Source organism: Pecten maximus, chromosome 17, assembly GCF_902652985.1.
Source record: "Pecten maximus chromosome 17, xPecMax1.1, whole genome shotgun sequence".
NCBI lineage: Eukaryota > Metazoa > Mollusca > Bivalvia > Pectinida > Pectinidae > Pecten > Pecten maximus.
In genome coordinates, this window is record NC_047031.1 from 31,238,477 (window position 1) to 31,265,552 (window position 27,076).

Here is a 27,076-nt window from a genome sequence, read left to right on the forward strand (position 1 = left end):
GACCTTTACGAAATTATTAATATTGTCAATGTCGTCAAACTCACAGGGGCTCGTTTCCGAACTTTCAGAAATGGAAGACACGACAACATTAGAAGTCAAACATTCATAAAAAAAAATCTTGTAAAAAAAATCGGGAGTATCGACATAGTTTCCGGTTGTGAATGTATTCTGGATTTTAGTTTTGTGGTTATTCACTGATCAATGTCAAAGCTGCTGCCTACTGGTACCTTACAACAGCGAGCCCCAGTGAAGTTGAAAATCGTCTGCTAAGTTAGCGACACTGATGTGACCGGTTAGACTTGAATCATGTTAAAAAAATATGAACGATATGATAATACTCCTATAACAATTCAATAATACACAAAAATTACCTCCCCTGTTCTCAAAGAAGATGTTCACATCTTCCACAAAAAACTTCATCAAACAAATGGAAAATGCCAAATAAAATGTACAATGTAGTCAGGAAAAGAATTGATAATGATAAAAACACAGATATATCCCAGGTATACAAACTCCCTACCTAAGACTTCAAAATATGCAGCAACGTATCCCTGGCAACATCAGACATTCGATTAAACATATCTCCAGCAGTAATGTTAATTAAAAACATAGCTTTCTTCTCCCACTCAGCAATCTCGGGTTGGAAACATGCCTGTTTACAGACAAAATCCCCAGACTGCATCCACCTCGGAGGCTTCCTTTCCCTTGTAGATCTCCTAGGTACTGGAGTGGGAATTGGTACTGCTGGTGGCACATCCTGAGTAGGCGGAGCGTTGACTGGATCGGCTGGTGGCGTTGCTAAATGTCCAGGTGGAATTCCAGCTTTCGTTTCTTCCTCACCCAACTCGTCATCACCATCATCTGCACTCGAGTCGTCTGCGGATGAAGAAGAACTCCCTTCCGGTATGGGTGGCCTCGAGATGTAGGTTGCTACATCTTCTCCCATGTCATCAAAATCATTGTCGCTATCACTCGTTGACTGGTGATGAGAGACTGACTCTACAGCTGGTTCCAACCTCCGACTCCGGGTTATCCCTGTCCGAGGTGCTGGACATGGCCGAGCCATCTCAACCTTATTCCCCATGGGCAGAGATCCAATGGGAAGTAGATGGTTCCGGTGCAACACCCTGTCCTTGCCGTGTAGAGTGTATATGTATATATAGATATAAAAAACACATTAGAGCAAACATACTCTGCTCTATTGAAGTATAAGTTTTTAAAAATAAACACCTTTAATATCAAGATACCAATGTCATTAAATAATGACACTGTTACAAAAAGGAAACTGAAAACTTAAAGAAATGAGAAGAAACTTTTGAAGATATTTAACTTAAAGAAATTCAAAGACTCATGTGCGGGACTGTAACTCATAGAGATATTATCAAATGAAAAGAATTCATAATAATAAGCATACAAATAAAGCAAGTGTAAATCTTGTTATATAAAAATTGCATCTGACTTATAAGAATAAGTCCCCAATCCCGAACAATATCAAGTAAAACAACCATAACAATAAAATGTTAAAATGTTACCTAATAATATAATGTTATATCGGTATTCATTGTCGTGTCCTATCCTGTCCCCTGTCTGGTGATTTACGTAACGATAATGTTATATCGGTATTCATTGTCGTGTCCTATCCTGTCCCCTGTCTGGTGATTTACGTTACTATAATGTTATATTGGTATTCATTGTGGTGTCCTATCCTGTCCTCTGTCTGGTGATTTACGTAACGATAATGTTATATCGGTATTCATTGTCGTGTCCTATCCTGTCCCCTGTCTGGTGATTTACGTTACGATAATGTTATATCGGTATTCATTGTCGTGTCCTATCCTGTCCTCTGTCTGGTGATTTACGTTACTATAATGTTATATCGGTATTCATTGTCGTGTCCTATCCTGTCCCCTGTCTGGTGATTTACGTTACGATAATGTTATATCGGTATTCACTGTCGTGTCCTATCCTGTCCTCTGTGATTTACGTTACGATAATGTTATATCGGTATTCATTGTCGTGTCCTATCCTGTCTCCTGTCTGGTGATTTACGTTACTATAAGGTTATATCGGTAGTCTTTGTCGTGTCCTATCCTGTCCCCTGTGATTTACGTTGCGATAATGTTATATTGGTATTCATTGTCGTGTGCTATCCTGTCCCCTGTCTGGTGATTTACGTTACTATAATGTTATATTGGTATTCATTGTGGTGTCCTATCCTGACCTCTGTCTGGTGATTTACGTTACGATAATGTTATATCGGTATTCATTGTCGTGTCATATCCTGTCCCCTGTCTTGTGATTTACGTTACGATAATGTTATATCGGTATTCATTGTCGTGTCCTATCCTGTCCCCTGAAATTTACGTTACGATAATGTTATATCGGTATTCATTGTCGTGTCCTATCATGTCCCCTGTCTGGTGTGCTATCCTGTCCCCTGTCTGGTGATTTACGTTACGATAATGTTATATCGGTATTCATTGGCGTATGCTATCCTGTCCCCTGTCTGGTGATTTACGTTACGATGATGTTATATCGGTATTCATTGTCGTGTCCTATCCTGTCCCCTGTCTGGTGATTTACGTTACGATAATGTTATATCGGTATTCATTGTCGTGTGCTATCCTGCCCCCTGTCTGGTGATTTACGTTACGATAATGTTATATCGGTATTCATTGTCGTGTCCTATCCTGCCCCCTGTCTGGTGATTTACGTTACGATAATGTTATATCAGTATTCATTGTCGTGTCCTATCCTGTCCCCTGTCCGGTGATTTACGTTACGATGATGTTCTATCGGTATTCATTGTCGTGTGCTATCCTGTCCCCTGTGATTTACGTTACGACCATGTTATATCGGTATTCATTGTCGTGTCCTATCCTGCCCCCTGTCTGGTGATTTACGTTACGATAATTTTATATCGGTATTCATTGTCGTGTGCTATCCTGTCCCCTGTGATTTACGTTACGATAATGTTATATCGGTATTCATTGTCGTGTCCTATCATGTCCCCTGTGATTTACGTTACGATAATGTTATATCGGTATTCATTGTCGTGTCCTATCCTGTCCCCTGTCTGGTGATTTACGTTACGATGATGTTATATCGGTATTCATTGTCGTGTCTATCCTGTCCCCTGTCTGGTGATTTACGTTACGATGATGTTATATCGGTATTCATTGTCGTGTCCTATCCTGTCCCCTGGAATTTACGTTACGATAATGTTATATCGGTATTCATTGTCGTGTCCTATCCTGTCCCCTGTCTGGTGATTTACGTTACGATAATGTTATATCGGTATTCATTGGCGTGTCCTATCCTGCCTCCTCTCTGGTGATTTACGTTACGATAATGTTATATCAGTATTCATTGTCGTGTGCTATCCTGTCCCCTGTCTGGTGATTTACGTTACGATAATGTTATATCGGTATTCATTGTCGTGTCCTATCCTGTCCCCTGTCTGGTGATTTACGTTACGATAATGTTATATCGGTATTCATTGTCGTGTGCTATCCTGTCCCCTGTGATTTACGTTACGACCATGTTATATCGGTATTCATTTTCGTGTGCTATCCTGCCCCCTGTCTGGTGATTTACGTTACGATAATTTTATATCGGTATCCATTGTCGTGTGCTATCCTGTCCCCTGTCTGCTGATTTACGTTACGATAATGTTATATCGGTATTCATTGGCGTGTGCTATCCTGTCCCCTGTCTGGTGATTTACGTTACTATAATGTTATATCGGTATTCATTGTCGTGTCCTAATAATTCCCAGTTTGTTGTGGGGACATCAACTGCTTCGAAAATATAACTCAGAAACGATATCGATCAATATTTTACATTATTGTCCAATGGGGTGGATATGTCAGCCCCATTTTTTACATTTGGATCACAGCCTCGCTCCTGGGGATGTTACTGCTGAAAAACCCGCCCCTTAGGCCTCCAGGTGGTCAACCCCACCATTTTTACAATTTTGAATCCCTATCGCATAAGGATACCAGATATGAGTGATGTACATAACTTAGTTTCAGAGAAGTCGTTATATCCAAATTGACCCTTTTAATCCCACCCCTCAGCCACTGGGGGCCAGCTGGACCATTTATAAGTTTTTGAATCCCCAACCCTTTCGGATGTCACCAGTCAAATATGATTGATATTCATCGCTTACTTCTAGACAGTTTGCAATTTAGTCAAATTGACCCTTTTTGGCCCTGACCATTTGTACAATTTTGAATCCGCAACCTATAATGGTGCTAAAATGTAACACGTGTACACTATGAATGATATACCATACATACATTACTTAGTTTCAGAGAGGAGACCGTCTATATCAATTAAGACGAATTTACCCCTTTCGGCCCCGCCCCTCAGGCCCCCAGGGGGTCAAACCACCATTTCTGCAGTTTTGAATCACTATGGACTATCACAAATTTGAAAACAAATGGTTCCAAATAGTTGAAATTGGTAAAAATATATACATGTAAAGTTATGTTTAACATACAGATTTTACTTGTATGTGTGATTGGATGTACCGAGTATTTGCATATGGGAGTATATGAATATGCGTGTAAAATAAAATGTTGTGCAGTTTGTGTAGTTAAACGAAATAGTATAACTTTGTATAAATTGATTTTAACTCATATGAAAGGGGGTCAGGCGAGTTAATATATCAATCAATTTTACTTATTACACTACTATATCACATAATATTCTAGTATACAATGCAATTGTCACAGGGTTCTTTGTAAGTGAACCAGCTACTTGCACAGAAGATATGTATACATGTTGATCTGGTTTGGAAAAAAGACACATTAAATACATATTCATGTCTACTTTATTTAGAAGAACAAATGAAATGATAAACAAATCAACTGTCAAAGTCAGATATCATTGCTCTTTTGCTTATAGTTCTTAAAATATATTTCACTATGTATATTTTGTAAATTATCGCAATATATTGAAATACAATTTTAGCAAATATAGCCTTACTTTTATGAGCAATAGATTTAATATTAATGGGCATGACAATGATTTTAATGGGATCTACATATCTCAATTTGATGCAATTCCTTTTTACTCTCAAGATAGACCAACATTCTTCGAATATTAAGTTCTGAGAATTCTTAATTCGAACCGAAGTATCGCTAACTACGGCAAATACATAGGCAATTGTATAGAATACGCCTTTTTCTCTGAACATTTCGGCGTTAATTCTTTTGCCCCAAAGGAAATGATATTCTGTACTTAAACAACATTAAGATTACCTTCACCCAATAATGCTTAAGCCCAAATTTCATCAGAATCCATTCAGACATTCAGGACAAGAAGAGATTTAAATATTAACGCTAAGGGGCCCTTCCCTCCCAATCCTTGGGAGCCAAATCCTCAACTTATACATTAGATCTGCTTGCCCAATGATGCTCCAGACCAATTTCCAATAATGCTCCAGACCAATTTTCAATAAATCCATACAGGAGTTCAGAACGAGTACTGGATGTAAATAATTTACCTCTATTTCCCTTCTTGGCCCCGTCCCTTGAACCCAAAGAGAGCCATGTCCTCCTTTTTTCACAACATTGGATCAGTTTTTTTCTCAATGATGCCCCATATCAAATTTCATCAAAATGCATTCAGTTGCTCAGGCCGAGTAGGAATTTCTATTACATGTACACACAAACACTCATATAATCATCGTTCGGATATAGATTTCATCAAATAGAATTTGTGCACATTTCTGATGTCCGAACGAAGGCACCAGTTTGATGCTATAATCATCATTTGAACACAACAGACGTGGGTGTTATTAAACTCCAAAGGCAAGAAATAATACAACTGTTATATAACATTTATTTAATACCACACGAGGAACAAACTTTAAATGCATTTGATTGGTTGACACGGTGACCTTTGACTGGGACTATTTCTTTAAATCACGTAGATTAATGGTTTTGATTGGCTAACGCTTGTAGGCCGCTTCACAATGTCAAGGAAATTTCGAATATGTCAGTTCTGCATAGCAATCAGTGGTAGTTCACCTTAGGTCATATCATTACACACAAATGACATTGTAAAAAGAAAACACGTTGACACGTTTCCAAACTTACAAAACACACAAGCTGAAGCTCGTGCTTTTTATTTATCTTTTTGAAAATTACTAACTCGAGTGAAACAAACAATACCCATACAACGATCTTTAATTGTATAATCTCTATTCAGATACATAAAATAATGACAATAGAAGTGATCAGGCCAAATTATTACTGGTCATTATTTTTTTCATTGTGTTAAAAATCAGCTAGATGCTGTAATGCCCAATAAACAAATAATGACATTGAAACCAGCAATTACAATTAATGATGTCCTTATCATATTGTATTAACATAAGAATAAAAACAAGCAAATTATTGGAATTAATACTCCCCGCTTTCCTGACATATTGCAGGTACTGTAATATTTTCTCCATAAAGGGAGTGACAATTAGAGTAGCGAGCCAATCATGTGTAGTGGACATCTTTAATGGGGATGACATCTAGGGTAGCGAGAACATCATACATTTTGGACCTAGATAAGGGGAAACAATAATTCATTATCGATCTACGTAATAGGGACAATATCTAGGGTAGTGAGTCATCCATGTGTTGTGGATGAATGTTTGCCTTCACACGAAAGAAATTAAATTGGACAACTTACTGAACACCTTATCACAATAATTACATTTGTAAGGATTTTCTCTTCTATGTTTCTTCGCACTGAGCCACTAATAACAAACATCATATTTGTACATTTCCATCTGAATGAAGACGAAGGTGCTGTCTCCTCGCATTAAGACTTGTCACTGAAACTCTTACCATAAACATCACATTATTACGGATTTTCTCCTGTATGGACACGAAGGTGAATCCGCACATTATACTTCCTAATGAAACCCTTACCACAAACATCACATTTGTACGGCTTTTCTCCTGTATGGACATGAAAGTGTCTCTTTGCGTCAGACTTTGTAATAAACCCCTTACCACAAACATCACATTTGTACGGCTTTTCTCCTGTATGGACACGAAAGTGTCTCTTTGCATCAGACTTTGTAATGAACCCCTTACCACAAACATCACATTTGTACGGTTTTTCTCCTGTATGGACCCGAGTGTGTCTCTTCATATGACACATGTAACTGAACCCCTTACCACAAACATCACATTTGTACGGCTTTTCTCTTGTATGGTCGAGAACGTGTCTCTTTGCTAGAGACTTCTCAATGAACCCCTTACCACAAACATCACATTTGTACGGTTTTTCTTCTGTATGAACACGAATATGTACGTTCAAATAAGTCTGCTTACTGAACCTCTTATGACAAACATCACATTTGTACGGTTTTTCTTCTGTATGAACACGAATATGTGCGTTCAAATAAGTCTGCTTACTGAACCTCTTATGACAAACATCACATTTGTACGGTTTTTCTTCTGTATGGACACGATAGTGGTGTGTCCTCAAATTAGACTTTCCACGGAACAACTTTCCACAAAAATCACATTTGTACGCTTTTTCTCCTTTATGGACAGGAATGTGTCTTCTCATATTAGACTTGTCACTGAATCTCTTACCACAAACATCACATTTGTACGGTCTTTCTCCGGTATGAACAGAAAGGTGTCTCTTTACTGAAGACTTTACACTGAACCCCTTACCACAAACATCACATTTGTACGGTCTTTCTCCGGTATGAACACGAATGTGTCGCTTTAAAAGAGACTGCTTACTGAACTCCTTGTAACAAACATCACATTTGTATGGTCTTTCTCCGGTATGAACACGAATGTGTGCCTTAAAAACAGACTGCTTACTGAACCTCTTGTAACAGACATCACATTTGTACGATTTTTTTTCTTTATGGCCAAGAAGGTGTCGCCTTACATGAGATTTGAAACTGAACCTCTCATCACAAACATCACATTTGTACGGTTCTTCTCCTGTACAGACACAAACGTGTCTCCTCACATAAGACTTGTCATTGAACCTCTTACCACAAACGTCACATTTGTTTGGTCTTTCTCCTGTATGAATACGAACGTGTATCTTCAAACTATGTTGGTCGTTGAACCCCTTACCACAAACATCGCATTTGTACAGTCTTTCTCCTTTATGGTCAAGAAGGTGTCCCTTCACAGATGACATATCACAGAACCCTTTACCACAAACATCACATTTGTATGGTTTTGCTTTTTTATGCAGCAGGGAATGCCTCAAGAACAATGACTTAATGTTGAAACCTTTACCACAAACATCACACTGGTAATATTTGTCTCCATCTCTTTTATTGCGGCAACTACGTTTCTGCTTTTCTGCATTGTACTTTTCTTTTTCGCCAACATCACATTTTGATGTTTTGTCCTCAAAGATACTCTTTTCTCCTAATTGCTCGTATGATATTTTGACAGATGATTTAAATGTGGTATCCACTGTAGCCAAATGTAAGGCATCTAAAACGAAAGATAGGATCATGTATTTGACATCGAGCCTAGCAAAGACATCTATAACAGTGTTTCATATGACAGGGGCGCAAAATTTGTTTCCAGCCACTTGTCCTAGGCAAGCAGAGGTAGAAATTCACTATGGCGAATGCAATTTCTACTTGTCCCATACTATGCTCAGTATTTGTTTCACATTATATATACACTATATATACGCTCACAAGGATATTTAAGTAACTATGGCAAAATATTGAAACAAAAAAAGAGAAGATACATTTCAATATTTTCCCAATTTTCAACTACTTCTCTTAACAATTGTTTAAACTACAGGTTGACCAAATTCTGTCATTCTCGAAAAAAGAAAGAGAACTTAAATTGATGTATTTTGCTTGTTTCCCCTCTTGGGCCCACTTTCTCTCGTCCTCATTATTCGTTTCTGAATCAAAATCCATTCAGTTGTCCTGAACTAGTAGTGATTTTCAAAATGTATCTCTATTCACCATATTGGGCCCTGTGCCTTTCTTGTTCCAAGGGAATGACATTCTGCATTTAAACAACATTAGATTACCTTTACCAAATAATGCTTCACCCCAAATTTCATCAGAATCCACTCAGATATTAGACAAGAAGCGATTTAAGTATTAACGCTGTGGGCCCCTTTCCTCCCACCCTTTCAGAGCCACATTCAATTGATACACCAGATCTGCTTTGTTCAATGATGCTCCAGACCAATTTTCATTAAAATCTATACTTGAGTTCAAAACGAGTACTGAATTTAAAGAATTTTACCTCTATTTCCCCTTCTGGGCCCCGTCCCTCGAGCCCAGAGAGCCACATCCTCCTTTTATACAACATTGGATCAGTTTTATTCTAATGGTGTCCCCATCAAGTTTCATCAAAATCCATTCAGTTGTGCAGGACTACTACAGATTTAAATGATTTACCTCAATTTCCCCTATTGAGCCACTCCCCTCAGGCCCAAGGGGAGCCATATCCTATGTTTATAAATAACAACATTATCATAATTAGTTCTTCTTTGGCTAATAAATGCTTCAGACCAACTTTCATCTAAACCCATTCACGCATCCAGAACTAGTAAAGGAAATGTTGACAGACGCCGGACCCTGCATCATAGTGCAAGTTCACAGCCCTTCAGGCACGGAGAGCTAAAATGTCCAAAAGTTATTCATTGAATATTTCATCATTCAATATTATTCAATATTAACTAAGTTAAAATTACTTACAATCCATAATTGAATTAACCCAATTTAAATTACAATTTAAATTGCAGTATGTTTTGTATCGTTTTCTGTTTATTTTTGGACAGTCTAAAAAATATTTGTGAAGTGCAGGTCAAATTGGAATTTTTTTTTAAATTATGGAGGGAATTAAGTGTTCAAGAAGAGGAGTATTTTTTCTATAGCAAATCATCTCCCTTTAGATTGTGTCAGCGAGTGTTGTTTGTGTTGTTTCAGAACTGTACACGTGTTGTCTTGTAGAAAAGGCACTGACACAGTTTTCTCTTGAATGAAAGTTCTCAAAAGATGACTCGAATGCTCTTGAATCTGGTTTCGACATTAGGAACTGTTTAACTCCTATTTCACATCCGCATATTACAGTGTATCACCGTCGCGGAAGTTTCAGAAAGTTCGGGTGTCTGGATTCTGAGATAATCTACATCAATGTAAGTACCAGTGTTAAAATGGAAGAAAAAAAGGACAGAAAGACAAAGGGAAGAAAAAAAGGACAGAAAGACAGAAACAATTATCACAATGCATGGACCTAATAGTAATGGGTAACCATGATTGAACATTTTAGGGTATGAATTTGTAATCTGTCCTTAGATTTTACAGATCGATGTATACACCCCATTCTCATTACTTGGGTCCTACTCCTCTAACTCCAAATTTCCTTACCTTGATTTTCAGAGCATTCTCCTATGTTTGACTCTGTTGCACCAGTACCTTCTCCTATGCTTGCATCCATTAGGTCAGTAACTTCTATGTTTGCCTCCCTTGGGTCAGTAACTTCTATCTTTATCTCAATTGGGTCAGTAACTTCTCCTATGCTTGCCTCCTTTTGGTCAGAAACTCCCATGCTTGTCTTCCTTGGGTCAGTAACGTCTATGCTTGCCTCCCTTGGGTCAGTAACTTCAATGCTTGCCTCCCTTGGGTCAATAACTTCAATGCTTGCCTCCCTTGGGTCAGTAACGTCTATGCTTGCCTCCCTTTGGTCAGAAACTCCGATGCTTGTCTTCCTTGGGTCAGTAACGTCTATGCTTGCCTCCCTTTGGTCAGAAACTCCTATGCTTGTCTTCCTTGGGTCAGTAACTTCTATGCTTGCCTCCCTTGGGTCAGTAACTTCTATGCTTGCCTCCCTTGGATCAGTAACTTCTACGCTTGCCTCCCTTGGGCAAGTCACTTCTTTGTTTGTCTCCCTTGGGTCAGTCACTTCTTTGTTTGTCTCCCTTTGGTCAGTCACTTCTTTGTTTGTCTCCCTTGGGTCAGTAACTTCTCCGATGCTTGCTTCCCTTGGGTCAGTAACTTCTATTCTTGTCTTCCTTGAGTCAGTAACTTCTATGCTTGCCTCCCTTGGGTCAGTAACTTTTATGCTTGCCTCCCTGGAGTCAGTAACTTCTATGCTTGCCTCCCTTTGGTCATTACCTTCTATGAATGCCTCCCTATGGTAAGTGCTTTCCCCTGATGCCAGGTCTGCCTGGTTCTGCTTCCAACATTCCTCCTTGGTTTTGGTCCTTACCATCTGCTGTACCAACTCCCAGAATTCTGGGTGGTCCTCGGGTATGAAAGTGACAGCTCTGTAAGACAGATCAATAACATAACCACGACAACCTCAACAAGGAATTTGGTATCATAACTAAAACTATTTATTGTTAAAAAGAGGCCACATGGACCTGTATGGCACATCTGACAATAATCTGAGCAGTGGGATAAAGATGAAACAGCTTCGACTTCAATAACTTGAAAAAAAAAATTAGAGACCTTAATATAAAGAACATAGGTCATTCATTTGAATACCAATGCCCTAGACGGGCAGCAGCCATTCGTCCAAGCATATCACTGGCCAATGTCATCATTCTCAGCCTCTTAAATTTTCAGAAAAACTTGTTTTATTGTTTTACACTGTGACCCTGGATATAAGACTAGATTATTCATAAATTTACACAAATTAGGTAGCCCTTTATCCCAGCAGATAACATCACCAACAATAAGCCTCTCTACCTCTTTGTTAGCTATTGAGATAAAGACATTTGAAAATAGGTTAAGGTCATTCATTTGAAGAAAACATAGCCTTACATCCCAGCATTATACAGGCCCAACATCAGTTCCTTGGACCATTTGGTTATGAGGATAGGTATATCCGGTTATTCAAATTGTTTCAGAAAATTTGATCCCCGAGACCTTGAATAGAGTATACGTAAAAGGTCATTCATTTGAACAAACCCTTCATCCCAACATGCTGCTTGCCCAATATCAGGTCTATTAGTGCTGCAACGATACGCTTCCTTCAATATACGATATAATACCTATCGCGATACTTGTCTCATGATATCATATGTATCATGGTACATTTATTTTTTTCAAAAATCAATAAAGAATATTTAACACTATCTGTTTCAGCTACATATACATGGAACCCTATTTTTTTCTAAATAGTGGTTTAAGTGAAGCAGGCGGCTCTTTGAGTTCTTAAAATTCACTCGATTTAAAGCACTTTCTTTGCCAAGATTGTTTCAGATGACAAAAATGATGCAGAAAACTAGAAACATCCTGATCTGGAAAACTGGGAGGAAAAAGTACTGTGAACAAACCATGCTGCTCATACCACGTGATATATATCACACAAAGGGCAATTTATGAGCCTGTTGGTTCCGAGAAGAGCAAACAACTGATCTGAACTGAACCTTGGTTGATTAGCCTAGAGTTATCAGGGCTTGACTAGTACTACTGGAGTAACACTTGACCAAACACAACTGAACCTTGGTTAATTAAGCCTCGAGTTATCAGGGCATGGCTATTGGTGATACTTGACCAAACACAACTGAACCTTGGTTAATTTATAAGCCTCGAGTTATCAGGGCTTGACCACTAGAGTGACACTTGACCAAACACAACTGAACCTTGGTTAATTAACCAATTATCAAGGCTTATCAAGTTACTGTCTCAGTATACTTTCACTCCTACGTTTTTAAAGTAGTTGATTAGATCTACTAACAAATGGGCCTGGTATATACAACTTGAACTGCGTCTACCATCAAACCGTCATCCCATCCTTGATAGCCAAAAAAGTTATTTAAATGAAATACAGTGTAAGGGTCATGAAAGTTACAGTTTTGGTAAAGCACCGGTACCTAAGAACCTTTCATTTATAAACGGCATTTGATTCTACCTTATTTGGATCTTGAGAAGAAAATTTCTGAAATATCAGTCAATTTGAATCTTTTTACCCCTGCCCCTAAGTCCCCTGGGGATGAGGGACCATACAAATCACACTTTTGATTGACGTTTTACCATAAAAGGTTTTTGTGAAGTCGAATTGAAATCTGGACAGGGGATTCTTGGGAAGAAGTCAAAAATGTAAATTGTTTACTAATGGTCACCCCATGACAGATAACACACAAAAAATGTGATTAGAATAGGTCATTTGAGATTATGAAAATCTGATAGAGTCTAAAACAGTATTCAATGGGTGAGGACCATTTTTATCCAATGATGTATCAACAGAAATTAGCACTTGTAAGTTACCATACCTTTACACATGCAACTAAGCAGCAATCATAATAATTTGTATGTGAATCTATATCCAGTACTTACCGACGCAAATGTGTGATCTCGTAAGAATTCCATTGCTGTCTTTTTATTGGTCTAGTAGTACCAGAAATGGCTGATGATTTTCTTGTTCTCATGATCACATTAGTAGCATATATTTCTATTGTTTGGAAAAATGGCCTGTTCACTAGCTAAAGTACTCCTGAAATCTTTTCTTATACATCCTCTTTACTATCTTTAACTATCCTCTTCACTAGATACACCTCAGATCTTTTCCTATATCCTCTTCACTAGATACACCTCAGATCTTTTCCTGTCCTCTTCACTAGATACACCTCAGATCTTTTCCTATATCCTCTTCACTAGATACACCTCAGATCTTTTCCTATATCCCCTTCACTAGATACACCTCAGATCTTTTCCTATATCCTCTTCACTCGATACACCTCAGATCTTTTCCTATATCCTTTTCACTAGATACACCTCAGATCTTTTCCTATATCCTCTTCACTAGATACACCTCAGATCTTTTCCTATATCCTCTTCACTCGCTACTCCTCAGATCTTTTCCTATGTCCTCTTCACTAGAAACACCTCAGATCTTTTCCTATGTCCTCTTCACTAGATACACCTCAGATCTTTTCCTATATCCTCTTCACTAGATACACCTCAGATCTTTTCCTATGTCCTCTTCACTAGATACACCTCAGATATTTTCCTATATCCTCTTCACTCGTTACTCCTCAGATCTTTTCCTATGTCCTCTTCACTAGATACACCTCAGATCTTTTCCTATATCTGCTTTGTTGTCGTCCTTCATCTCATTAATTCAGTCTGTTCAATCTGAAATGAACAGTAGATAAAATATAAAAAGTATACAGTTGATATCATGTTTATTCAGTACATACACTTTGTAGTATGCCACAACAACCATGACATAGGTGAATTGCCAATGAATTGGCACAAATATATATAGTTACTCATAATTATTTTAGTATGTAGTTATCGGTCAAGATCACAATACAGAGTTATCTCCCTCGCCGTCAAAACCCTACTCGCCGATAAGTCAACAAAAGGTATCAATAACTGTATTCGATATGTTAATATATATACATATAATTTTCTAATGATGTTTACATGTAATGTGTTGATGTTGTGAGATGTTTTGGGTAGTTTTTGGGTGTTTTAGGGTAGTTTTTGGGTGTTTTTGGGTAAATCGTTCTGCCGCTGTATACATGTATATATATATATATCGTAACACAAATGACAAAGGAAGACAACTTTTTGACTCGTGCCCTGACTGGGCCTCAAGCTCACGATTTATGGCACCCAATCACCTGGCCAGAAATATCTGCAGTTTATAAAGCTGTGCCACATCAGCGTTCTTAAAAAAGAATGTTTCAATGGCGCAGTGATGGTCTGCCCTATACCCTGACAAGATCATTGTAGAAGTCGTCTACATGTATTAGATGATATGAATACCTGGATCGCAATATATTTTCATACTTGAATAAGAATTGTACATATATTACATATTATTTCTCTTGGTACAACTATGACAGGAAATTCAAATCTATATCTTCTTATCACCAACACATAGTGTATATACAGTTATGTATAATAATACATTGTGCTTATAAATAGTATAACTTATGCATAGAAACACAAACGACAAAGGAAGACAATTGTATTACTCATGCCAGGCCTTGAACTCACGATCTACAACTACGACAGGAAATTCAAACCTATATCTTCTGATCACCAACACATAGTGTATATGATACATTGTCCTTATAAACATATACAAGAGGCCCAGAGGGCCTGTATCGCTCACCTGGTTTCATGAGATATGAAACAAGAATGATGCTGAAGTATATTTGTCGCTGGTATTGGTATGTCAATATATATCATAAGCATTTTATATGGGTACATGTACATTGGTTTTATTTTAATACTGAAAATTCAAAAAAGTGCATTAATCCGCGACCTCAGAGGGATGCTACCACACAAATGTGAGTGATATCCATTGCTTAGTTTCAGAGAAGAACTTGTTTAGACCAATTGACCCCTTTTGACCCTGACCTCTGCCCCCTTGGGGGTCAGCTCGTTCCTTTATGCAATTTTGAATCCCTACCCCAATATGATGCTACCAGTCAAACCATTGCTTAGTTTTAGAGAATAAGTTGTTTAAATCAATTTAGCCAAATTGACTCCTTTTGGCCCCACCCCTCAGCCCCCTGGCGGCCCGGGTCAACCCCAACATTTTTACAATTTTGAATCCCCACCCCATAACCATGCTACCATACAAATGCTACCATACAAATGTGAGTAATATCCATTGCTAAGTTTCAGAGAAGTTGTTTAAACAAATTGACCAATTTTTGCCTCGCCCCTCAGGCCCCTGGGGAGTCAGCCCCACCATTTGTACAATTTTGAATCCCCATCCCATAGGGATGCTACCCGGGAAATATGAGCGAAATCCATTGCTTAGTTTCAGAGCAGAAGTCGTTTATTTCAATTTTGCAAAACTGACCCCTTTTGGCCCCGCCCCTCAGCCCCCAGGGGGGTCGGCCCTGTCATTTGTACAATTTCAAATTCTTACCCCAAGGTGATGCTACCAGTAAAATATGAGATATTTCTTTGCTTGGTTCCAGAGAAGAAGTCAATTATATGAATATAGCCCGATTGACCACATTTGGCCCCACCTCTCAGGCCCCTGGGGGGTCAGCCCCATCATTTGTACAATTTTGAATCCCCACCCCATAGTGATGCTACCAGGCAAATATGAGCGACAGCCATTGCTCGGTTTCAGAGAAGAAGTCGTTTATATCAATATAGCCAAATTGACCACATTCGGCCCCGCCCCTCAGGCCCCTGGGGGGTCAGCCCCATCATTTGTACAATTTTGAATCCCCACCCCATAGTGATGCTACCAGGCAAATATGAGCGATAGCCATTGCTCGGTTCCAGAGAAGAAGTCGTTTATATCAATATAGCCCAATTGACCACATTTGGCCCCGCCCCTCAGGCCCCTGGGGGGTCAGCCCCATCATTTGTACAATTTTGAATCCCCACCCCATAGTGATGCTACCAGGCAAATATAAGCGATAGCCATTGCTCGGTTTCAGAGAAGTCGTTTATATCAATATAGCCAAATTCACCACATTCGGCCCCGCCCCTCAGGCCCCTGGGGGATCAGCCCCATCATTTGTACAATTTTGAATCCCCTCCCCATAATGATGCTACCAGGCAATTATGAGCGATAGCCATTGCTTGGTTTCAGAGAAGAAGTCGTTTATATCAATATAGCCGGATTTACCACATTTATATCAATACCTCCAAATTGACCCCTTTTGGCCCCACCCCAGATGCCCCCAGGGGGTCAGCTCCATCATTTGTACAACTATGAGTCCCCTACCCATAGGGATGCTTCTGACCAAATTTGTTCAAATTCTGATCAGCGGTTATGAAGAAGAAGTCAATTGTTGACGGACGGACGGACGACAGACGGACGGACGACGGACGCCACGGTATGGCATAAGCTCACCTTGGTCCTTCGGACCAGGTGAGCTAATAATTACAATTTACAGGTTATGAGTCGTAGGGTAGACATATATATTGAGTGTTTACAAAATGATACGATAGTGATGATGTGGGCCTATGGTCGGACACTCATCTGTACAGCGAATTACACGAAATGTCTCTTGAGAGTAGCTTCAAAGGTACCTCATGTCAACACTCCAGTCTATAGACGATGAAACTTAGGCAGGAAACAAACTTACTTGCATTGCACATGTACGTGTTCCTATCACTGGCGTCAAGCTGGCCCGCAATAACTCAACTTCTAGTAATGTACACTTATTGGTACTTCCGGTTCTCTTATCGGTTGCTCTTGTCTGGTATAGTGTAATAACTACTCTTCAGAGAAAGAAGGAAGGCCAAGGTAACTTAACACAATTTTTATTAATTATTTGATCAGCGACAATATATTGAATGAAAAAAAAGCAAAGCTATCTTATTACATGTAAAATTAGTTGAATTTGCCTTATTTCATTGATAGAGTGGATCATATTTTCGAAATTTCTTTATTGTAGATACAGTATACATTGCCGAAGTTATTTGATGCAGTTTCATTTTCATTTTTACAACTGAATGAAAATCAAGTCCCAGTGCTGATGCAAAACAAATTATTAAAGCATAATGTTTTACAAATGATAGATATGTTCTAGATCTATGACATTGGTATAACAAGTACAAAGTATAGATAATTGTTTCTAAATAATTTTCAATTTCCAGTCATTTTAAAATAATAATATTACTGCAGTACTGCTTGTATATAATTATTGTCAGACTCCACTGCAGATATACATGTATATATATATATTTTCGTTTCCAGATTTGTATACAAAGACTTATGAAAGATGGCAATTCCATTAGGTTTGTGTTTCAACAATATTAATTCTTAATTCATGACCCTCTTGAATTAGATACAACTGAGTGTTATGATATTGTCAATAATGAATTGAATAATTAACAATCTGGTACAGTATACGTTTCATTTTGACACTCTGTCTGGAACAGATTAAATATATACCTGCCAGGTGTTATGGAAAATTAGATAAATCAGTGCCTAATATTATTAAATTATATTTATTATATTTTTTGTTGTTGAAATGATATTTGCATGTTTTGATATTCAAAATATTAATGGAATAATTTACAACACCTGGTGACTGTATATTGATATTCTTGATGCTTTGTGGGGTTTTTGTTATTATTTTCCAGGGTATGGACAATTTGGTATGGTAATACATCTTCATAATGTCAGTGCCCGGGTTGCATACATGTACATTCATCTACAGTCAAAAATGATGTAAAGGCTGGGATCATAACCTGACTGTCCAGGCAAATTTTTTCTTATATACTTTAAGACGTAAAACTACACTGATATTCCATTTTTTCAAATATGATTATAAATTAAATGCCTTTCCATGCTGATATCTTTGCAGGTCCACATACTTATGCTGGCATCATAAAATTAACCTTAAAAGTAACAAATATTTGTGTTGTTGTAGCATTCACAGGTGTTAATATATAAAGAGAAATCTTGTGTTGTTTTAAGTAAGATAACTTGATTAAATTGATTGAGTTTATGTTATTCTACATACAAACATGAATACTATATTTACAATGCTAATTAACCCTGATTTATCCTTTGTTATATTTACACCTTTGAGCGTTTGCTGTATTACCTTTTCATTAAAAAAAAAGTAAGAGATGGTCACTAACAAGACTAGAGGGAAAAACTTTCAAGATTTGTAACATAAAGCTCAAGTATATTGTGCATCTGTTAATTATGTAAAATCTTTTTTTGGTTTTGTTTAATAACCATACTATGATACTTTTTTCATATGTTGTTTAATCATATTGATAACTTTTATTTTTCATTTCATTTTATTTGTCATTATTGATGATTCTATCACAACATATTAACTCACATTCAACCACCCTTGACATTAAGAAAATCATTATAAGAGAACAAAAAACTAATGAGTTCAGTGTCATTTATTCAGTCTTCTTGACTAAATAATATTTGATAATTATAAGAATTAAGGGTATAAAAATGTACATTTATAACATTGAATCAAAATAATAAATTTGTTTTTATGGCTCATTGTAATTATTATATTAATATATGTGTTTGGTATATGATTATCAGAAATACAAAACGAAGTTTTAATTGATACTTGTCACATTTCATTCAAATTTCTCATATCTGTAAAATTAATTTTAAAGAATTGAATCAATCTGAAACTAATTAACTGTTTGCAGGAAAAACAGACTTTTCCATTTGGAAAACTTGAAGGTCAAGAACTGTCTTTCATTTGGGAGGATGGACCAAAAAATGTGGTAAAGGAGAATTGAAGTTATGATAATCAACCTATATTACTTTGTCTGACCGTAAATTTGTCTTACACTCATCTATTACCATGAAAAATTAGACTGACAAAGTAATCAATTTTATGCAGTAAACACATTCTCATGTTTTCAATTAATACACATCTTTAATGTATTAGTAACAGTATCCTGAAATTGAATAATTATACAGTGTTGCTGTGTAAAATAATGGTTGATAATTTTCATATATCTCAGAAGTTACTGTCTGTTGTGTTGAACTAATTTATCAATTAAAAATTATCATACACACTTATATTTTCACAGGTTGAACCTACATGTATGCAGCCAGCAGTGGTTTTCCCTTATCCAATTGTTGATTGTGGGATAACGTTTGGATGGTCAAATGAAACAGTGGTAATGTTAATCATGTCTGGTACAGTAATTAATAAGCATATAAGTACAAAAGTTTTTAATCAGAATATATTATAGAAAATTATTCCTCTCCCATTTGTCAGTTTAAAAGTTTTCTGCCCTTGAGGCAATGTCGAAAAACCAAGATTTAAAATTTAACACGAAAGAAATTTTCTGTATGGTTATTCTTCTCTACACTACACACTTGAATCCATGTAATAATGGATGCGACACCTGGTACAAAGGTAAAGAAAATTTTGCCTGTGCAAAAACAGGCATGGAGTTGTGATCAGAGAAATCCTTGTCCCACCATAAGATCACTACTTATAATAACTTCACAGCAAAACAGGGTATTCACATCACATCAATGTAATGCCTCAAGATAACATACACATAGTATATTTGAAGAATCATTTACTGCCTTGGTGAGGGATCGCAATCCTGGTAACTTTTGTAACAAAATTCTGAATTTGTCTTGTAGTTTAAGCCATTTGCTCAATACCTCCCTCCAGTTGATTATCCTCTTACTCAATTAAAACAGATATCTTCTATTATATACAAAATTATATTAACAAGAAAAATTAGGTACATTGTATGTAATAATCCTTCATGTCAATCTAATTCTAGGATGATGAACAAGAAAAAATGCCATTGGAGAAAGCCAGCAGTTCATGTGATAAACATCCATTCACATCAAGGGTGAGTGCTCTTTTCAAGTTATATCACAGAATTTTGAGTGTTAAGCCCAAGCTTTTTGTTTTATATGGAGACATCATATTTTAAATCTAGGCATAGGCAATAAAAACTAGAATGGTATAGGGTGTCACACCTCCTAGTATAAAGGTCAGAGGTCAAACAGTTTTTTCCCATGTCACATAACATATTTTTATAGGAGAAATTTTAGGAGTCTTATAAAAAAAAAATGTCCGACTCAATTGAACACAGATATATACCTAAATGTAGGCCTAGGCAATACAAACTAGAATCCATATGGTATAGGGTGTCACACCTCCTAGTATAAAGGTCAGAGGTCAAACAGTTTTCCCCCATGTCACATAACATATTTTTATAGGAGAAATTTTATGAGTCTTATAAAAAAAAATGTCCGACTCAATTGAACACAGATATATACCTAAATGTAGGCCTTGGCAATACAAACTAGAATCCATATGGTATAGGGTGTCACACCTCCTAGTATAAAGGTCAGAGGTCAAACAGTTTTTTTCCCATGTCACATAACATATTTTTATAGGAGAAATTTTAGGAGTCTTATAAAAAAAAATGTCCAACTCAATTGAACACAGATGTATACCTAAATGTAGGCCTAGGCAATACAAACTAGAATCCATATGGTATAGGGTGTCACACCTCCTAGTATAAAGGTCAGAGGTCAAACAGTTTTTTTCCCATGTCACACAGTGTATTTGTATAGGAGAAATTTTATGAGTCTTATAAAAAGAAAACGTCCGACTCAATTGAACACAGATGTATACCTAAATGTAGGCCTTGGCAATACAAACTAGAATCCATATGGTATAGGGTGTCACACCTCCTAGTATAAAGGTCAGAGGTCAAACAGTTTTTTCCCATGTCACATAACATATTTTTATAGGAGAAATTTTATGAGTCTTATAAAAAGAAAACGTCTGACTCAATTGAACACAGATGTATACCTAAATGTAGGCCTAGGCAATACAAACTAGAATCCATATGGTATAGGGTGTCACACCTCCTAGTATAAAGGTCAGAGGTCAAACAGTTTTTTCCCATGTCACATAACATATTTTTATAGGAGAAATTTTATGAGTCTTATAAAAAGAAAACGTCTGACTCAATTGAACACAGATGTATACCTAAATGTAGGCCTAGGCAATACAAACTAGAATCCATATGGTATAGGGTGTCACACCTCCTAGTATAAAGGTCAGAGGTCAAACAGTTTTTTCCCATGTCACACAGTGTATTTGTATAGGAGAAATTTTATGAGTCTTATAAAAAGAAAACGTCCGACTCAATTGAACACAGATGTATACCTAAATGTAGGCCTTGGCAATACAAACTAGAATCCATATGGTATAGGGTGTCACACCTCCTAGTATAAAGGTCAGAGGTCAAACAGTTTTTTTCCCATGTCACATAACATATTTTTATAGGAGAAATTTTATGAGTCTTATAAAAAAAAAATGTCCGACTCAATTGAACACAGATATATACCTAAATGTAGGCCTAGGCAATACAAACTAGAATCCATATGGTATAGGGTGTCACACCTCCTAGTATAAAGGTCAGAGGTCAAACAGTTTTTTCCCATGTCACACAGTGTATTTGTATAGGAGAAATTTTATGAGTCTTATAAAAAGAAAACGTCCGACTCAATTGAACACAGATGTATACCTAAATGTAGGCCTTGGCAATACAAACTAGAATCCATATGGTATAGGGTGTCACACCTCCTAGTATAAAGGTCAGAGGTCAAACAGTTTTTTCCCATGTCACATAACATATTTTTATAGGAGAAATTTTATTTCAGCTCTCAGGGTGTTCAATACTGAAACCTTGCAGGACTTTTTGGAGAGATCTTGGCAATTATTCAATGGTAAAATTGCAGAAACTTGTTCAAAAAAAAACTATAGTTCACTTGTGTGCTAGTCATTTCATGAACAAAGTAAAAAGATTTTGCAATGTTCATTACAAAAAAAATATGAAATTTGGTCTTTACTTGATAAGTTTGTTAATGAACAGTAAAACTATTGAGGAAGCAGAGGAGATACTGCATGATATCTGTGTAACCCTACAATCCGCAACTATTGATGAGAGTAATGAGTTTTATATAGAACGGCTGTTACATAAAATTAATACTTTTGATACAACAACAGATGGCAGCAATGTTAATGTTAAAGACATACACGATAGTGTAGAAAATATTCAACCAGGTCGTTACACTGAAGATGATTTTCTGACTCTAGCAACAGAATCACCATTCAAAAGTTGGGGGCGTAAAGTGAATCATGTTTGCCCCTGGGGAGGGGGTAAACTTTACTATAGTTTATATAGGGAAATCACATTTTTGACTATTATTTTTTGAATTTTTATTGGAATTCACTCTAACTTCGTTAACATTATCAGCTTGGGATGACAGTTTGATGGTATGTACATGTTGGCCCTGACTGACCCCCAGGGGCTGATGGGCGGGGCCAAAAAGGGTCAAATTAACAGAAATTTTAAAAATCTTCTTCTTACAGCCCAAATAAGGTAGAATTAAATACTCTTCACAGATCGAAGGGTCTTAAGGTGCTTTACCATAATTGTGAATTTCCTAGCCCTGGGGTCTTGCGTTTGCCCCATGGGAGGGGATAAACTTTACTATAGTTATAGGGAAATCACATTTTTGACTATCATTTGTTTTATTTGTTTTGAAATTCATTCTTTCATTCAAATTTACTGAAATTTTTCAAAAATCAGGTGACCGTTAAGGCCCATGGGCCTCTTGTTATGAATATAATTATCTTTAGCTGCCACCACCTCTCCATACCACCTCTCCACTTGTGTTCGTATGTTGTATGTATACTATTAATTTTAAATCTATACATGTACAGTTTACAGTTTCCAAGTGATTGATCCGTTTTAATTGGATGCTAATATTTTGGATAAAAATTCTTTCTAAAAGCAGCTTTTTGCAAAGTTGGATATAAAAATATTTGAATTTCTAATTTTTGAACTGTAGCCAGATAATGCATTGTATCTGCTCGATTGTTGTTGATTTGCTATTCTGTCAGTTAGCACTAGGTAGTTTTCTCAGTATTTTCATTACTTACGACATCTTGATGAATATAGATATACAGACTTTTGTTTATCAAACACTTATCATTGAAAATTTCTGTACAAGTATATGGAACAGTCTGACATTGATAAATTTCATGTCTTCACTAACTGTTTTATACATATTTGTCAGTTGGAGTGTCACAATCCAGAATTTGTTCTCCAACCATAAAGGCTTTTTTCCTTCATTTATGATACTGAATTTTGTTTTCGGGATACAGAGTTCCGATCTGCATAATGTTTACTAGATATGAATTTATCAGACCTTTGCAGGTACGAACCTTTAATCCCAAAGCTGTAAACTTAATTGTCGGATATATATATAACCATCAGGGCCCAGTTGTTTAGAGTGATTAGGCTAGTCAGAGTTTAAAAATAATCTAAAAATCAGGATAATTTCTATTTACAATTACATGACACAATTTTATGAAACTGTAACATTCAATTTCTTACTACCTGTCCATTTATGGAATATTACACACCAAGCTTTTGATGTTAAAGAGAAATAAGACTTTCACTAATAAAGTGATTAAGTTAATCATCTTTCAAAAAACTGGGCTCAGGTATCTGGTACCAAGAGGTCAATACAATACCTCTGGATGGCTTTATTACTAGATAATTAGATAAGCAGTGGGTCCATTTCTGTTGAACTGCAACAAATAATTGGGTTGGCTAAGACTGCTATGGCATGTGTTGGTGGTTATAATGTGTAGGCTGCAAGGTATGGCAGCCACTTGCAGATCATTTTGTCCATGCACATGCATCAACAATTTCACTTTAGTTTTCTGGACTGTATGCCACATCAATTTGTAAATTAGTATGTGGCTTTAACATATAAGATTACAGATTTAGTTTGAACTCTATGTCAAAACCTCAGTTTTTTGCTTGAACTCTGGTCACTTGAAAACACTAATGTAATTATCACAAATTTTTTCAGTCTTATTACTTGGCCACATCAAATTGAAATTTTGCATGTATCTTACTCATAAAGTATGATGATTCGCATGGTGACCACATAATTGACACCTTTCAATTAGTGAGCAAAGACGGCACCTCCACTTCAGTAGAATTCTACTTGGTATACACATCTAAAATAATTATTTCAAGTAATTTGTTAAAGGTCCGATATTCCAATCATAGATTATCGAAAGGTTTCATAGGAGTCTGTTGTTATCTTAAAGTCATGAATCCACTCATTGGTACAACACTGAGCTTGTTTAAAACTAACATATGTACAGAAATGTCTTCAGTTCTTTTATTAAATGTAATGATTAATAGTTCCGAAATTCTTCATAAGTTGAATCACCTGTCAGAAGTGATAATATTGAAGCACAATAGATTCCTATGACACCAACTCGAGATGATTGTAATAAAACAGATAGATAAGGCAGTGTTGGATGAAGCTCCAAGTAAATGCAGTACATATACATGTACTGTGTTTTGTGTCTTGATTTCCCATTTCATATTCATATCAATAATAAAAAAAACATTTGCTCCTACTGAAATTGAATTAATTAGTATATGCTTGTATTTACTTCCATCGTACCAGGATGTTTTGCTGTGAAAGTAAAATATATCCTGGATAGCATACAGTACCTGAAAACATAGACATTTGTTTTCAATAATGAACCAATTACAAAGCTTAATATTCTTTTTAACTAATTGAATTATTGAACACAAGACTCAACAAAGCAATACATTAATGTCATATTTATTTTATTATTTCTGTTTCATCTGTGGCTTTAATTGGTTAAGACTTTATCACATTTGGATTGGACAGCCAACAACAATGTATATGGTAAGCCACAACAACAACACAAGATTTTCAATGTCCACAATGTTCAAAATCACCAGATCACACAATGTTCATTGAGTGCATAAAGTACATTCACTGTACTTGGCCCTTCATGCCATGTCATCTTGACTGCATCTATACGCTCATCAATGCAGTCTAGATTAACATTGAGGAAATTAAAAAGACTACAGTGCCAAAAGTACATCCAGTCTATAGCCTCACTTCCAACTCAAAGACAGCCATGCTGAAGGTATACCAGTCCATAGCCTCACTTCCAACTCAAGAGAGCCATGCTGAAGGTATACCAGTCCATAGCCTCACTTCCAACTCAAAGACAGCCATGCTGAAGGTATACCAGTCCATAGCCTCACTTCCAACTCAAAGACAGCCATGCTGAAGGTATACCAGTCCATAGCCTCACTTCCAACTCAAAGACAGCTATGCTGAAGGTATATACCAGTCCATAGCCTCACTTCCAACTCAAAGACAGCCATGCTGAAGGTATACCAGTCCATAGCCTCACTTCCAACTCAAAGACAGCCATGCTGAAGGTATACCAGTCCATAGCCTCACTTCCAACTCAAAGACAGCCATGCTGAAGGTATACCAGTCCATAGCCTCACTTCCAACTCAAAGACAGCTATGCTGAAGGTATACCAGTCCATAGCCTCACTTCCAACTCAAAGACAGCCATGCTGAAGGTATACCAGTCCATAGCCTCACTTCCAACTCAAAGACAGCTATGCTGAAGGTATCCCATCACAAAAATCCATTTCTTCACATGCCATATAATCATCGGGGCAATATGAATCTGTATGAAAACAAAAAAACTCCAAGCAGTAAAGGTAAGTTGGGGGGAAATTTCTAAATATCAGACATGCAATGTTTATCTTTGAATAACCTTATCAATCACTGATGTTTTTCTTTTCTTTCAGCCTTTTGTGCATCTTGAAAAGAAGTATATAATAAAACATCCCCGTAATAAATCCATCCATCTGTGGAACAAAATTGTATTTCTTCGTCTATGAAACAAATTTCATAGATTGAGCCTACAAATGGCACACATATCATCTTTATACCATAACCTTTTTAACTTGCTTACAATAGATGCAAATATAATAAAGCATTACACATTCACAGAAATATCTTGTATAACACTCAGAGTTATAACACAACGCTCTAATCATGGTGAGTCTGTATTAAGTAATTTGGCAATTTTGTGATGGTATCTGAAAAAAAAGATCAATGAAATTTTGTTTTCATTTCATAAGTCACATAAATGTACAGTGAATCTTAAAAATGAATGACACAGCTTGTATAGAATAATTCCAAGACATGTTATGGCCTGTGGAAAGCTAACATGAATATATGGGAAGGCATTCAAATAAATATCTTGTAAAATAGATGCATGTATGATGGTTATACTCCTATAATGCTTTTGATAAGAATAATAAAGAATTATGAAATGGGCACAAATATTGAAATGGAAGATTATTGGTTTAATCATAATGCCACTGTAAGAAAGTACAAATTAAAACCCTAACTGCTAGTATTGGAAGGATTTTTTTCTCAAAGTTCACTAGTAGGGTCCCTGTGGTTATTAGTTGAAAATAAAACAAAATGGCCACCTTTGCCATCTTTGATTTTGGCGGTTAAGGACTGTTATCACTTTTTGTTGAAATTTACTGGAAAGATTTTTACCACTTTACATGAACACAGAATAACTTTTTGATGAATAGTTCAAAGTGCCGTTCAGGGAAATATAACTACATGTACATATAATAATAAAACATATTAGGTTTCAAAAACATCAGTTAAAAAATGCAGGAGATGTATGAACATTCCGAAAGGATGGAAACACCATACTATAATGTTTCCATCAAAATTTT

The 27,076-nt window shown here is 36.6% G+C and overlaps 1 protein-coding gene and 1 long non-coding RNA gene across 2 annotated transcripts in view; one reads left to right on the forward strand and one right to left on the reverse strand.

Annotated features, from left to right (window-relative positions):
- The window catches only part of LOC117315959 (zinc finger protein 271-like), a 34,149-nt gene extending 20,302 nt beyond the window's left edge, over positions 1-13,847 (reverse strand). Inside the window, exons 1-3 of the mRNA XM_033870402.1 lie at positions 13,310-13,847; positions 10,394-11,292; positions 6,888-8,486 (exon numbers count right to left, since the gene is read on the reverse strand). Of these exons, the coding sequence (XP_033726293.1) occupies positions 6,888-8,486; positions 10,394-11,292; positions 13,310-13,401 (2,590 nt within the window). The 5' untranslated portion in view covers positions 13,402-13,847. The remainder of the gene's footprint in view (positions 1-6,887; positions 8,487-10,393; positions 11,293-13,309) is intronic.
- A 5,139-nt stretch (positions 13,848-18,986) lies between these two features.
- On the forward strand, positions 18,987-20,312 carry LOC117315960. The gene is made up of 3 exons (XR_004529791.1): positions 18,987-19,174; positions 19,487-19,576; positions 20,201-20,312. It is a non-coding gene; the product is annotated as an uncharacterized LOC117315960 (long non-coding RNA).
- The last annotated feature ends 6,764 nt before the right edge of the window (positions 20,313-27,076 follow it).